The sequence below is a fragment of the Seriola lalandi genome, unplaced genomic scaffold (assembly GCF_002814215.2).
Source record: "Seriola lalandi dorsalis isolate HSWRI2012SDOR001 ecotype SW California unplaced genomic scaffold, Sedor1 jcf7180002054188, whole genome shotgun sequence".
Taxonomy (NCBI): domain Eukaryota; kingdom Metazoa; phylum Chordata; class Actinopteri; order Carangiformes; family Carangidae; genus Seriola; species Seriola lalandi.
The window spans coordinates 409,974-424,206 of record NW_019524741.1 but is presented as its reverse complement, the minus strand read 5'-3'; the positions used below and the strand labels follow the sequence as shown (position 1 = coordinate 424,206).

Below are 14,233 nucleotides of genomic sequence, written 5' to 3'. Positions count from 1 at the left end.
TTGTTCATGTGAACATCCAGACTGGCACAGTCACATAATAGTCACATGCAGTAGCCACATATTTAAATCACAACTATCACAGACAGACAGACAGACAGACACTTTATTTATCCCCTAGGGGAAACTCATATATCCTTTAGCTCATTGTTCATAATAACTTGTGAAATACTTTCACACGTACATGTTAAAAGGAAAAAATATAACGCAAAGAAGAAGCCCTGTACCCTTACTTGTGCATATACAGTATGAACAATGTGAAACAAAGTGGTTGGTTTTACAGTTAGAAAAACAATTTATACCTCCACACGCTGGGTGGCGATAAAACAAATTACATCTCAACAACAAACCACAGAGGAAGCCTCGTCTCTAGGATACAGCGGATAGCGTTCCTGCCTGACATGGTGAGTTCTAGCCATACACTGTATTTGAAAAAAAAAAAAAAGTTCTGTCAGATTTAAAACTTTATCTAGAAAAGGACTGTTTGTCTCTGTTTTTTATGACTATATGTTTAAGTCAGTTATAAGGTTTGTTATAAATCAAGCTCCTTTCAACCGCCTACGAGTTCAGTGTGTTGGTTTAGCTAGCTACCTAGCTAGCAGTCACTAACGTTATCTACGTAGCTAGTGTTAGTAGTAGGCTAGGTTAGCAGTTCGCCAAGTAGTGTGACGTTACGCACTGATATTTTTAAGTATATCATCCGCGGACAGGACTTGTAGAAACGGGACAATTTCTTGTTCCACCAGTGATCTATTCATAGTTGATGGACTTGATGTTATAAAACGGTAGGGTACAGATTCTACAGGTGTAGGTGTTGTTTATGTATAATTATATCGCACAGATAGTAGCAATCGGGCGGTTACAGACGACTCAGTGGTTAACAATGACCCATACGCAACTGTAGTAAAATGTAAAGACTGTGTACCACAGTACTTGAATTCTGCAAGAGTTGCAAGATTTTGAGCCAAAGTCTATGCTAATTTGTAGATCTGCTGTCACACATTGCAATTATTTAACGTACATAAAGTGTGTCTGCCACATGTATGCTATTCTCAATAATATATTTACAGTATGATAAAAATTATTTATCATTGGTTAGTTAGTATACAGTAGATATATATATATATATATATTGCTGTTAATTGATATTACTGCAACAAGTATCTGTTATTAGTATTGCATTCTCATTGTGCTGCATGTCTAAAAGGACCTTGCTCTTAAAATGTAAGCAAAGCTCCTAAATAGACACCTGTCTAGCATCAAATTATGAAAAATACAGTTCTAGTTAATATACTTTTTTATACTTTTATACTAAACTTTTGAACGTTTTGAGCCAATAACATTTGAATACCTCTGCTGAGTTTGTTTGCCTCTCACATGATGAGCTGCATGTGCATGTGCACTGCATGTGATACTGAATCCAAAGAGTGAATGATAAGACTTTGTGACTGATAGTATAAAAAAGTGGTTTTTCCCTTGCCTCTTTTAAATCAGCCTATGTGCCCTCCAGAGTGTGGGGATGCTGCCGGTGGAGCATTTTCGCCTCAAGCATGTCCTGCAGGCAGTATGTGGGCTGGAGGCAGTCGTCCTCCGCAGTTTTGGCCCAGAGGGAGGACAGGTGCTGTTCACCAGAGACACAGGACAGGCCATGTTGAGCCGAAGCGGGACACGCATTCTCACAGCACTACGACTTGAGCATCCACTGGCTAGGTAACACACAGACATTTACTCTTTCACTATGATGATATTTATCAAGTGTAATTTGTGTTTATATTATATTTATATTTGTGTGTTCTTCATTTTAGGATGGTAGTGGAGTGTGTCTGGAAGCATAGCACTGTAACAGGAGATGGATCTAAGACCTTTATCCTACTGCTGGCGTCATTGCTACGGATGATTCATACAATGGCCTGCAAGGAGCCTAATGTGTCTCACACTTATAACTCCAGGGAAGCAGCCAAGGCTGCCACTGCCAGGTGCTTGGCTGACGAACTGCTGGCATTTGCATTGGAGGAAATGGATGATCTCATTGCTATAGGAGTGGTCCCTTATGGATTCTGTGATTTGTGGGAAGATTTCACTGCAGAAACACAATCACCAGCTCATACAAACAATCATGGAGTGCAAAAGCTGCTAGCATCATTCTTTCATACTCGTCTTGGTCAAATCCACTGTGACTACATAAGTAACCTGGCATGTCAACTACTCAGGCATTTGAAATTTAAAAAGGACCAACCTTTTTTAGCACTTCAGTTTGTAAATGACAACTTCCCTGCACTGCATACACCTGTATCAGGCTTCCCTATTAGCTGTTCACGTTTGATTGAGGGGCAGGTCATTCACAGGGACTTTGCTATGCCCTGCGCTCGCACTGACCAACAGCCAGTTAAAGCTGTAGTTTTCACCGGGTATCTGCAGCCACAATTGTTCAGTGCAGGAGATGTGCTTGAGGTGGGATGTGGAAACCACATGATAGCGGAGAATTCAAGGAAGGAGAAAAGTATTGTGGAGTTTAGTGCGTGGTCAGAAAGGTCACTAGAATGTGTTATTGCAAATCTGCAGAGTTTGGGTGTCTCTGTGCTTCTGTCTGCAGTGAAACAGTCTGCTGCTGTCATGGCTTTAGCTGCACAGGCAGAGATGTGTGTTGTGGAGTGTATCAGTGAAGATGAGCTGTCTCTCTTTGCCCAGCTAAGTGGGACAACACCTGTCTCAGACTGCTGGATCATTGAAACAGTGAATGTTGCTACTCTGACCTTTTGCCGTCCAATACTACTGGGAGTCCATAGGTATGATAACAATTTGCTCTTACTCAATCAATATATACATATATATGTATAGAGTCACAAAGATACATATAGTATGCAAAGAAATACACAGGAACACATCACAAGATTTTGACTTGTTTACTTCATTCATTCATTGTTTAATTCATGAAAACCAAAATTGAACTCTGAATTTTTGTCTTCCACAGATATGTCCATGTGGCTTTCCATGATTTAGAGGAAAGGGTTATGGTCAGACCCTCTAGTCTGGTCGTTTGTGGCCCAGGGGAAGGGCAAACAGACCAGTATGCCTGTGCGTTTCAAGATGCCATCCGCATGCTCCTTACAACTTGCAAACCCGTGGGTATGACTGAGGCTACAATATCAAAAGGGACCTTACAGTCACAGAGAAGCATATCTTTACATACAGATGATCGCTCTAATAAAATCGTCTACAACTCCTTCCAGCAGCGTGTGCTGGTGCCCAGCTGCGTTATACCTGCAGGTGGGACATTTGAGTTTCTCTTAAATCATGCCCTCTTACATCATGGCCGCAGTTCCTCAGTTTCTGACAGCACAAATATCCCTGCTGTTTCACAGCTCTTGGCAAATGTTTTACTGAGTGTGCCACAACAGATTTACTCTCATAGTCCGCAACATTTCCTGCAGATTCAATCCAGGGTCATGAGTTTTATTCCTAATAATTCCCACGCTTTCAACCTCCTATACAAACAAGAACACAACATAAGCCTCATACAGGATCATGTTACTAGTGAATTTCCTCTGAAGGATGGTAAACTAAGTATGCATTGTTGCAGAAAGGCTGATATGTCATCAAAAATTTTTATGTCTGACTTGGGCCTTGAATCTGTCTCCTGTAAATATGAGCTGCTTCTGGCCGTCCTGCAGTGTGTCACAAGTCTTCTTCGAGTGGACACGGTGCTGTGTACACACACAGCCTTACACACACAGTCACGCAGACTCACAAACATTTCCTGGGAGGGCACAGAGGATGAGGCTGAGGACTGAGATTGTATTGTATCCCATAAACATATTTTCTCTTTTCATAGTTTCTCAGGTATCAAAAGTTGGAGGAAATAATTTGCACTTTATTGCAGACTGCTACAGACATTTTTGTATGGCCATTGCATTTTTTTCTTTATCCCAATGCAATACAGTGTATATGTAATGCATTTATTTGTAATGCAAGTCCACTGCACTCCTACAGAGATACTAAAATTACATTTCATGGCAGTACTGTTGTATGGTGCTGTTTATAGGCCAATAGAATTTGAAGGTAGTTCTGTACCATTCTGTTATGAAGCAAGGCTAGGTTTGGCAATAACAGTGAAAAAGAAGGACTAATCTGTGCAAAGTACAGAGTGTGCAGTTGTTATCAAATCATTTTAAGCAAGTGAGGGAGTAAGTGTTGATATTGGCCTCTTTCCTTTTAACGTCTCATTGTGGTTCCTTTTTTTTTTTTTAACATTTCTCCTCCTTATCTCAGTTTTCCTGCCCTCTTCCTTTGGCCAGTAAACATTCTGTTATATAAAAAGCATACACACTGGACACATCTCTTAACAAATTTACACCCTACTTTTTATAATCAGTGTTATCTCCATAATGGGGTGGGGTATCTGAATGGCATCACAAGGCTGTCAACAACCAAATCAAAGTGTACTTCCTTGCGCTGTAATCAGGAGAGTGATAAGTCTATTCTCACCTCTTTTTAGGGAAATGGTGAGTCATTAGACGTTAACTAGGGTCACTGCCATACATAAGTGTTTACTGTTTACGGTAATCACTCTGTGAAACTAGTTTTGAACACAAATTTTCCATAAATGAATTGTGCTGGGAAGAGTTCTTGGCATTGTTTCTGTTTTGAAGTGTGTCTCAACATGAATCCTGTTGATAGTTGCTGCATGAGTCACATGTGATGGTTGCAAAAATCAAAGAGGGGAAAGCTGGGGATGTTATTTTTCCACTGTGCACGCAGAAGCGAACCTAAATATTGTTTTTAGTTTTATCAAGGCATCTACACCCTGCTAACCCTAGCATGCCCCTAATGTCTTACATATCTTAATGTAACACGCCAAACAGTCAATTTAATTTTGATGATTTGTTTTGTATACTTAATGAACTTAAGTCAGTGACCTGCTGAAAACAAGCCTAATAAAACATTTCAGCTAATATGACTGTTGCACTGTGTGTGTACTTGAGTGATTATATGCCATAGTATAATACCCTCAGAGTCAACTTAGTACAGTTTGGTTTATTTGGATCTCATTCATTTTTGTCTCTGTGAAACATAGTGCATATGGTATCTGTAAAATGAAAAGGACATTATAAAATAGATAATCAAACCACACATACCATTTAATCATCTACTATTAGAAATGTTTTGCAATTTAAAAAAAAACACATTTACAAAATGTGACAAAAAATGAAAGGCGTTTTAAACAAGGGCAGTTTAGGTGATGGGGAAAGGAAGGAAAGAAATAAACAAAATGTCATTGTAATGAAGGAACCGAGAAGCTACTCTTAATACCAAGCTGTGAAAAACCGCAGTTCACAGCTCAGCTAGTCACCATGGTTTGACTTTCTTACAACAAGTGTTGTAAGAAAGATGAATTGAAGAATTTCATTGGCTACTGCTGTATTGTGCTGAAGTGGTGGTGGTTGCCTTTTTTTTATGGCCCTGGACCATGACTCTTCTTGCCAGTAAGTGACCCCGAGTGGTAGCAATAGAAATGTGATCAGTATACAATAATATGATCTTTTGTTTAGATAATTAGCAGTTCACAAACACTAATTTCAATCAAATGACCACAAATTACACATTTCTGTACTACATTGCCACTGAAGCACAGATGACACCCATTCTATAGTTGGGCTTAATAACCACATCGCATCTATCTAGTCCAGGAACGTGGGCCTAAGTGTCAACAGTACAGTTAGAACTGACGAATAATGTACAATCAGAAATATCTGCACCCAGCCTTGCTTAGGTTGTCCCCCTTAAACAAGCAGTGTTTCTATTGGCAGTGGAGAGTCTTTGACTCTAGGAATGACATCATGCAACATTAACAAGGACTTTGGGCTATGATGGTGGGTGTCACACCACCTCCCGAGACTTCCTGATGGCGCAGCACAGGAGCATGCTAAAGATCATTCCAAACACCTATAAGAGAGAGGAAAATTAATATTACTTGCGTTTGTATTAGCTCATGTCTGCACTGCGTTCATCCTCCAGGGCAACAGAAAGAAATATGATGAATTACAGTCACACAAATCAGACCTACCATAACAACCCCGATTGTGATGCCCACTCCTCCTATGATGTGTAGCTTGGAGTCAAACACTTCATCAATGGCATCGGGACAACTCTGCAACAAACAGGCATGATTCCTTTCAGCTTTCTCTATAAACCTATGCTATACGTGGTATGGCACATATAACAGGCTGAGAGCATGCAGGCTCCAGTAAACCATTGTTGCCATAGTAACATGGCAAAGAGGCTGAGGAAATTAGTCTGCAAAGGGAAGACTGATGGACTCATGACACATGTCAGACCATCATTATGTATTTGACATACAGTAATTGCAGCGGCTCTCACAGAGCTTATGGATGTCTGACATCTTTTAGATCAGTGGCTCGTCTCCATTTTGAATACTTTTTTTTTCTTTCTGTCTCTTGACTGAAGTACCTGCCTGTGTTGGCAGGTACTTCAGTGAATCTGTGCACACATTCAGGGTAGTTGTACCTTGGTAATGAGCTCCTCAAGCGGTTCTCCCTGGGGACAGGTGTCTTTGGCAGCATCTACAACAGTACCAGTTGGACCACAGCAGTTCAGCTATAAACATACAAAATCATACATTTAGAGAACGAAGACGACTTGCTGAAAGAAAACACATATCTCTTACTACAAGTGTTCCTGTTAAAGGAATAGTTCAATGTTTTGGTTCAGATTTTAGTTTCCAATGTCTTGTGGTGACAGTGAGGTTGCCAGGCAACCAGTGGAAATGCTGCACAGAGACAATGGGCTGCAGCTAAGTTGTTGTTTATCAAGAAATAGTTACAGCACTTGATCCCCCCCTAAAGCAACAAATTATTTTTTTACATTACTGTTTACGTGCATATCCAGCGTGAGAGGAACTGATAGGTGTGTTCTTGACTTTTGGAGGCACTTTATGCTAAGCTAGGCTAAGCACCTCCACTCCTCACACACAAGAGATGAGAGTGGTATCAATCTTCTCATCTAATTCTCTCAAAAAAATACAAATAGGTGTGTATCTCAACTTTTACTTGAAGTTAATTTGTTGAATTTACACTTTCTACTTGTCAAAAACATTAAGGATATCTTTGCTGTGGACAGTTTTGAAAAGCCTTGCAAAAGTTCCCATGGGAATGCATTGCATTCACTTGAAAATACCTTTGTGTCAAATTCTTAAGGTAAGATCTGAGTGAAGTCAAATTAGAATTAGTACGTCTGAATCAGAATGAAGCGGAAATGGAACAGAAATGGCTCACCCCAGTTTGAATCACTCGCAGTGTTTCTCTAAGGCGCTCATCTTTTGTTTCCTTGAAGTTGTTGTAGGTCTGCATGTAGAATGTTGTGATGTCATTCACCACCTGTAACACAGCAGCAAGGAAGAATGATTTCATGTGCATCATTAAAGCAGTAACATTTCTTTATACTGCCTTTTAAATGCCAACAGCAACATTTCCATGTATTTCACACAGCAGCAGTATTTCACTCACTTTGTTGAAAAGTGCTAGACAAATAAAATTATCAATGGAATATACTTATAAAGTTGTAGGTTACCTTGCTTTGGTTGGAAAATCCCCAGATTCCAGCTGCGACCTCAATAGCAAATATGATAAGCAGGAAGAAGAAGAACTGTGCAGAGGAAAGACAACATTAAACTCAGCTCATCGTGTTAATGTGCGACTCTTGCGTGCATGTGCGCATGCTTGTCCTCTGCATGCATGTGTGCACATGTAAGGTCATTTGAGTGTAGCTGAACCCAATTTACATAGGCACCGCCTCCTGAGAGATTTAGTACAAGAAGATTAGGGCCAGACTGCCTGGTTAAGAGGGAGGGAGGGAGTGAACAAGTACAGAGACTCTTCTCTTGCCTTGACACCGTTCAGTAAACAATGATGAAGGCAGACATCTCATATTTCTTAGTGTGCCCAAGGTCAGTCTACAATCCACACTTGCTAAAGTGGGACAACAAGTCCAAGTGCTACTGAGTGAGATCAGTACAAAAATGACTCAGAAAAAAAGAAACAGGATTTTCAAGAGTTTAAATTTGGCTAATTACTAAATTTTTGTGAATAGAAATGAACAGAACAACAAGTGAGAAAAACAAAAAGTGGTACAAACCAGTCCCAGCATACAGGGGGACTCCTGAATAGCCCCACAACATCCCAGAAAACCCACCACCATCATCAGCGCTCCAGCTCCTATCAGGATATATACACCTACACATACACACACACAGACACACACACACGCAATACATATATTTATATCACATATACATATAAGAATACTTTACATGCAAACTTTACTTAAATGTTAATAGACAATGTTCCTGCTCAAGGACTGAGAGTGTCTTACCTGTGTAAAACACATATGGAGAGTCTGATCCTTCAAAAAGACCTTTGGTCTTGGGGTCTAATCGTAGCCAAAGGCCTATAGCAAAGACAGCAGTGCCTGCAAGCTGAGACAACAAAAAACATTTTCACTTAAAGCACTGCAGTTAGTTATTTCAGTAGTCAAAAGTTTGCTCAGCAAAAGTTCAACCAGGAAGAATACTTTTCATGTGTGTTCCCCTTCCATATAAATGCATATTTTCCCCTTCTCAACTTAATCATCTGATTATTATTTTACCACACTTATCTCACTGCTGTCAGAATTTAAAACTTCTTTTCTTGGCTGTCTCCTGCTGTGTCTAATCACCAAAGATGCTTTCCACACTTCCTCAGCAATGTCTATTGTGCTATATATGCTCTATTGCATATCAATACAAGAGACGTTGGTATTTATCTACATACATCACAGTTCATTCCTTTTGCACCATCACTTTTCTAATAAACCCACTGCAAATTACACTGAGTTATTCAAGTCTTGATAAGGATAAGACTGGAGGGACAGATTGCAGAGAGACAACTGCAGCTGTTAAGAGGACCCATAACCAATATTATCTTAATACTGCAGTGGTTTAAAGTACGCTGATGGTGATGATGATATGATGTAATGTGTGAATGTCTACATGTTAGTGTGTTATTGTGCGGTATTTGTGCATGCCCCAACCTGGAAAACAATACAGTCTCACAGTCAGAGAAGAGAGAAAGAAAAAAACAAGTTCCTTTCCTTTTTTTATTTCCACATATTCTCTTATTCATCAGCATATGTATCAACCATCAACATATAGCTGTATGTATGTTATGAGTTCATGTTATTATATTCTGCAACACCAGTCTGTTTGCAAACAGACAAGCATAAAACTCTGTACTTCACACTATAAATCTCCGTGCATGATGCCATATTGTGTAATATGCATGCACAGGCACTAATTTACAAGCCTTATCGGCACACACAGGTCAGTGAATTTTTAACTATGAGAGCCTTACGTAAAAATGGCTCTTTTATTCAAAAGGTGTGTGTGTGTATCTCTCTGTTTATATTCCACTGTCTTTTAGAGCTAACCAGAAAAATGCTAGTTGAGGAAGCGTTTCCACCTCTCTGTCTCTCTCACACACATACACCTCCACACACACAAAACACGCAATAAGACACAACAAAAAGTAAAGTACACTTACCCAAAAGAAAAAGTTGAAGACAAACATGAGATATTTCACACACTTGATTCCCCCAGCGACAGCCATTCTGATTTTGTCTACACACTGTACCACTATGAGAGTTTAATAACTAACTTCTTTTGAGGAGGAAGCAAAAGCATAATGGTGTAAGTCATAAAAAAAAAAAAAAAAAAGTAAATTCCCTTCAATACCACACCTTCATATAATCACCTGATCACACAGTTAGGGAGTGGCAAGAGACGTAGTGTTACCTGAGAAACTGACGTTCATTGTGTATCTGATATAAATTCCCACCTGTGTTCATTCCTGTCTTTTGTGCACTGTTCATACATGTACTGTTTGTGTGTTTATAGCTAGTGCATGCGTGCAGATGATGTGGGCATAGAGTGCTTTATGATCTGGGAGGCAGCAGCACAGACCAGGGTCTCTGTTCAGGCACGTTGACATGAAACATTTCCCAAAAAACCTGCTTAGCAGCATATTTACTGCTCCACTGTCTGAACTCTGTGTTACTATAGTCACAAAATAGGCTGCTCTTAAATATGACTACTTCACATTCCCACTCCCAGAGTCCATTATTATTGAAAGCAAGGTTTGTGTGCAAGGTTGATTCACTGACAAAACACACGGACATGGGCACTCTTGTTGTGTCCAGACTGAACTGTAATCAGATATGTGTGTCATGTGATTTGTGGCTGCATGGACAGGATGTGTGTCACATCTTCAGTTCCTGTTTAATCTAATTCAAAAGTGGAAAATCTACACTTACATGAGGATTTGAGGTTTGAGCAGGCTTTGCTATTTATTGACTTTAAACTGTTGTATTTCATTGTCATCTTATTCCTTATTCTCTTTCTAAAAATGATTAACTCAGTGAATTTCTACATATTTTAGTATTTTTAATATCTCAAATTGATAGCTTTCAGGGTCACTTTTCTCCCATGAACACATGTACACTGTGGGAAACCCCTGTCTGCCCTGTAATGAACGGTTATCGTTGGTTTATTTATAGCTGCACAAATTAGAAATGTTCATAAAAGGGCAAAACATCCATCTGAAACCACACACATAGGCTACAGATCACAAACAGACACACCCTGCAGGCTTTGTGGGACACGAATAGCCTATATGGGACATCCTGGATTCACACACGCATACATACACAGGCAGGCTCCCTGACATGCGCAACTCTTCACGTCACGTGACGGAGCAGAAGTCTTAATTATTATTATATCAGTCACATTCTCCACCACAATAAAGCGCCCCCCTCCCCTCCCCTCCCAACCATTGCAATTATTAAAATGCCGTGCGCGCAAACTCCAGAGTGTAGTCTGCGCGATGGAACTGGGTCACTTGGCCACTGGGGATTATTCTTCCACCCCGCTCAGTCTCCACAAGCTTTGGGGCACTTTGTGTTTAGTGGTGGCCAGAGCCAAAAATCATTCGAGGGGCGGAATAAACTGTGATAAGTAACCTAGGCTAGTCTGTGAGTGCTCGCCACAATTATGCATGTGGGACACAGCATAATTTCATTTACTACCAATAGTAACCTGCTCACACGCGAATGCGCATGCACGCGAAGCTCACACGCGTAAAACACAGACAGGATGTACATTTTTCTATGAGAACAAGACATGTTCTCGCTTCAAACTCACCCAGAACACCAGGTTGAAGGCAAACATCAGGTATTTGATGCACATCTCTCCTCCCGACAGCGCAGCCATGGCGGTACCTGAGCTGTGGATCACACTTGTGCTGGTATCACCAGTTCAAACCGACGCTAGAATAGAGGAGAATACCTTCTAAATAACAGTCAGTATGTAGAATGGGGCTATTTGCCGTCGCGCCGCCAGGACTGATATGCGCGCCGTGCTGTGCGCGCCTGTAGTGGTCCGCCCCCACAGATAACGGACTGCAAAAGCAAATCCTCCTGCAACTCGTTCTTTCTTTCTTTATCTCCTTCTTATTATTTGAAACGTTGTTGTGCATTTTTCTTGTGTGTCTTTTAAATAGCCTAGCTCTAAGTTTTTATTTTTTTTCAAAACCAGCAAGATTTTTCTTTGTGGCATTTTCGTAGCATGTTCATCACAGTAATCGTTCTCAAGCATTTGCGACAGTGGGGATTTACAAGTTTTATTTATATCTATTTCTAAATAGGCTATTTTATGGTAGCACTGTTAAATTAGGCACCTAGTGTCTTCAAAGATTATTTTAGCTACTTCTTTTTCAAAATTTAGCCTCCCCTCTCAATGTCGTGGCCAAGGAACCTACAGCCTATATTCAGACTGTTTTTCCTGCATACAATCGTACAGTAATGAACTGTGCAGCAGCCTGCTGTGGGTTTTGTAGTTGCAAGTTTCTGCAGAACATGGGTAGTGCGATGACGTAATTCTCCCAGAATAAGAAAAGCGCGTTCACGGATTGAATATACTGTACATGAATGAACACGGTTCACGAGCATGCCCTGGCGAACAGTGTGTCTCCCAGACAGCACACAGGCAGTTCAATGTACAGGCCAACATATATTATTGACAATATTTGGCATTACTGTATAATAAGGCACCCATTATAAAGAGTTTATTTGGATTGTAACAAATTGCCTCAATAATTAAATGATTTAGTAACACTTTATTGTCTTGTCATGTATACTTGTGAATGACTCACTTTACCTGATGGCTTATTACCAAGTACAAAACCCACTTTATTAAGTGATTTATTACCATCTTAAACTAAAGAATTGATATTCAGAAATCCACAACCTTTTATTAATGACATACTAACATTTGCAGACATGATTGAGTCATGGCAGAACTCTTCAGACAAGGCCAGTGGATCTTCAGGTCTTCCGCAACACTTAGTTCAATAACAATATTAGTTTTGCTCAGAGAATTCAATAAACACCCAAGAGTCAAGAAACATGCAGAGACAATGTCGAGTAGAGTAACACTTATTGTACTTTTGGTAAGATACAGAAAACCGAGGCTAGTTCATGAACACAGGCATTGAAGTAGGGTCCAACAAGCATGGCCTTATATCGCCCTGAGGAGTTTCCACCTATTGTGGAGCTTATTCCCTTATTCCTTATATCCCCTTTTTCTCTTTAATAGGGAATTTTCCACCATTATTTCCAGGTTCTTTTCTTGGAGTTGCTTAGTCATTACAACTAACCTGATTTGACATCGGTCCGAGGGCACTATTTTTACACATTGGTGTCAGCCCTGAGTTCCCATTGGATGCTTCTGGTGGGTGACCATGATCTGATTTATGAACTTGGCACCTACCTTGGTGACTATAATACACTTGACGTATACATCTCAGTTTACATAGTATAGACATTCTGACAGCTAGGTATACATGCTCTGTTGATTACTAAAACATATACCACAATGGCTTATTAGAAGGTGAGAGAAACATGATTGTTGCTGTATTACCAGCACTGATTACCAACATTTAAAACTACATTATACATACAGATACGTTCTTACTAAAGCTTTTTGAAGGTCCCGCAGTTGTTTTCAGTTATCTGATGATTAGACCTCAGGTTCAAGATGGGTGGAGCTATGATGGGAATTACATGCGGTGAAATTTGACCCTCCCTGGCAGGCTGATACAGCCACACAGTCTTGATGAGGTCTACTTTGGAAAAATAATTAGTCACCTGTGTGTGTTTACCATGGGTGTGCTTGGGCTTTGAAACAGTTTTAACAGAACACATTGTTGCAAAGTGGTTTCAGATAAGGGTGTTGTTTGTCATGAAAGACGTGTCGTAGCAGGAAACACACAGGTGTAATCACAATAATTACATTAAAAAGTGGTTGAGCTAGTTCCAGGGGCCTGGTGTTCTGCATGCTGGCTCCCCGGCATGGCTTACAGGGACGTTTGATGGAACTGAGCCATCGTTAATAGACCTATTCTCAGGACTGTGTGGACGTGTTACAGACTGTGTGATTGACATCCTTCTGACTCTCTTGTTAGATTTGTTGTGACCTGTCAGGACCACCTATACCTATATCATAGTGATGAGTGTATTGAGCTTGGTGACAGTATAGCTCCACTCAAAATGAACCTGAGGAGAGGTCTAATTATCCAGAATAGCTGATAACACATGTGAAAGTATGAAGAGAGTAGCAAAGTGGAATTGGATAGGCATTTATTTGGACACACAATACAGAAGCTTTAGATGTTACAGATATTAAAGGATGCCTTGTTTATGTTTGGGAGATTGTGACACTGATTGTAAATGTTTGTGTTTGAAAAAGTGTGATTAGATGTTATTCTCTCCTTCGCTGTGGTTGTCCTTTTTTCCAGGTGATTGGTGAAAGTTGCACCTGAGAGTGTTGATCCATACAAGTTCCCAGTGTGTGTTTATGTTTGTGTAATTTTAGCACAGCTTAGTCATGTGTTTGTCCATGTGACACCAGCAAAGCAGTGTTATTGCGTGAGATATCTCCAGTGAGTGTGTTTTCCACAAGAATTGTTTGGGTTGGCGCCGATACAGTTACGCATGTGTAGACTAATCACTCAGCCAGGCGATCAGTGGGCATATCCTGGTATTGTCCTGCTGAATCTGTTTGATGGTGTCAGTCTGCGGGTACCGAGCTGTGGACAGAATGATATTCTGACCTTCTTGACATAACCTGGCG

General features: G+C 40.3%; 2 protein-coding genes across 4 annotated transcripts; one reads left to right on the top strand and one right to left on the bottom strand.

Annotated features, from left to right (window-relative positions):
* The first annotated feature begins 356 nt into the window (after positions 1–356).
* bbs10 (Bardet-Biedl syndrome 10) lies at positions 357–4,951 on the top strand. 2 transcript variants are annotated; one of them, XM_023403946.2, is made up of 4 exons: positions 357–401; positions 1,492–1,707; positions 1,803–2,783; positions 2,969–4,951. In XM_023403946.2, the coding sequence occupies exons 2-4, from the start codon at positions 1,517–1,519 to the stop codon at positions 3,786–3,788; spliced, it is 1,992 nt and encodes a 663-aa protein (XP_023259714.1). In that variant the 5' UTR covers positions 357–401; positions 1,492–1,516; the 3' UTR covers positions 3,789–4,951. The 2 variants fall into 2 exon arrangements, with proteins under 2 accessions (XP_023259714.1, XP_023259713.1); XM_023403945.2 differs by having other exon boundaries at positions 364–401; positions 1,508–1,707.
* Positions 4,952–5,011: 60 nt separating this feature from the next.
* Positions 5,012–11,433, bottom strand: cd9a (CD9 molecule a). Of its 2 annotated transcripts, none has more exons than XM_023403947.2 (8): positions 11,246–11,433; positions 8,386–8,488; positions 8,149–8,246; positions 7,585–7,659; positions 7,290–7,391; positions 6,523–6,612; positions 6,062–6,145; positions 5,012–5,940 (listed from the first exon to the last, which is right to left on the bottom strand). In XM_023403947.2, the coding sequence occupies exons 1-8, from the start codon at positions 11,312–11,314 to the stop codon at positions 5,875–5,877; spliced, it is 687 nt and encodes a 228-aa protein (XP_023259715.1). In that variant the 5' UTR covers positions 11,315–11,433; the 3' UTR covers positions 5,012–5,874. The 2 variants fall into 2 exon arrangements, with proteins under 2 accessions (XP_023259715.1, XP_023259716.1); XM_023403948.2 differs by lacking the exon at positions 11,246–11,433 and adding an exon at positions 9,591–9,750.
* Positions 11,434–14,233: the final 2,800 nt, after the last annotated feature.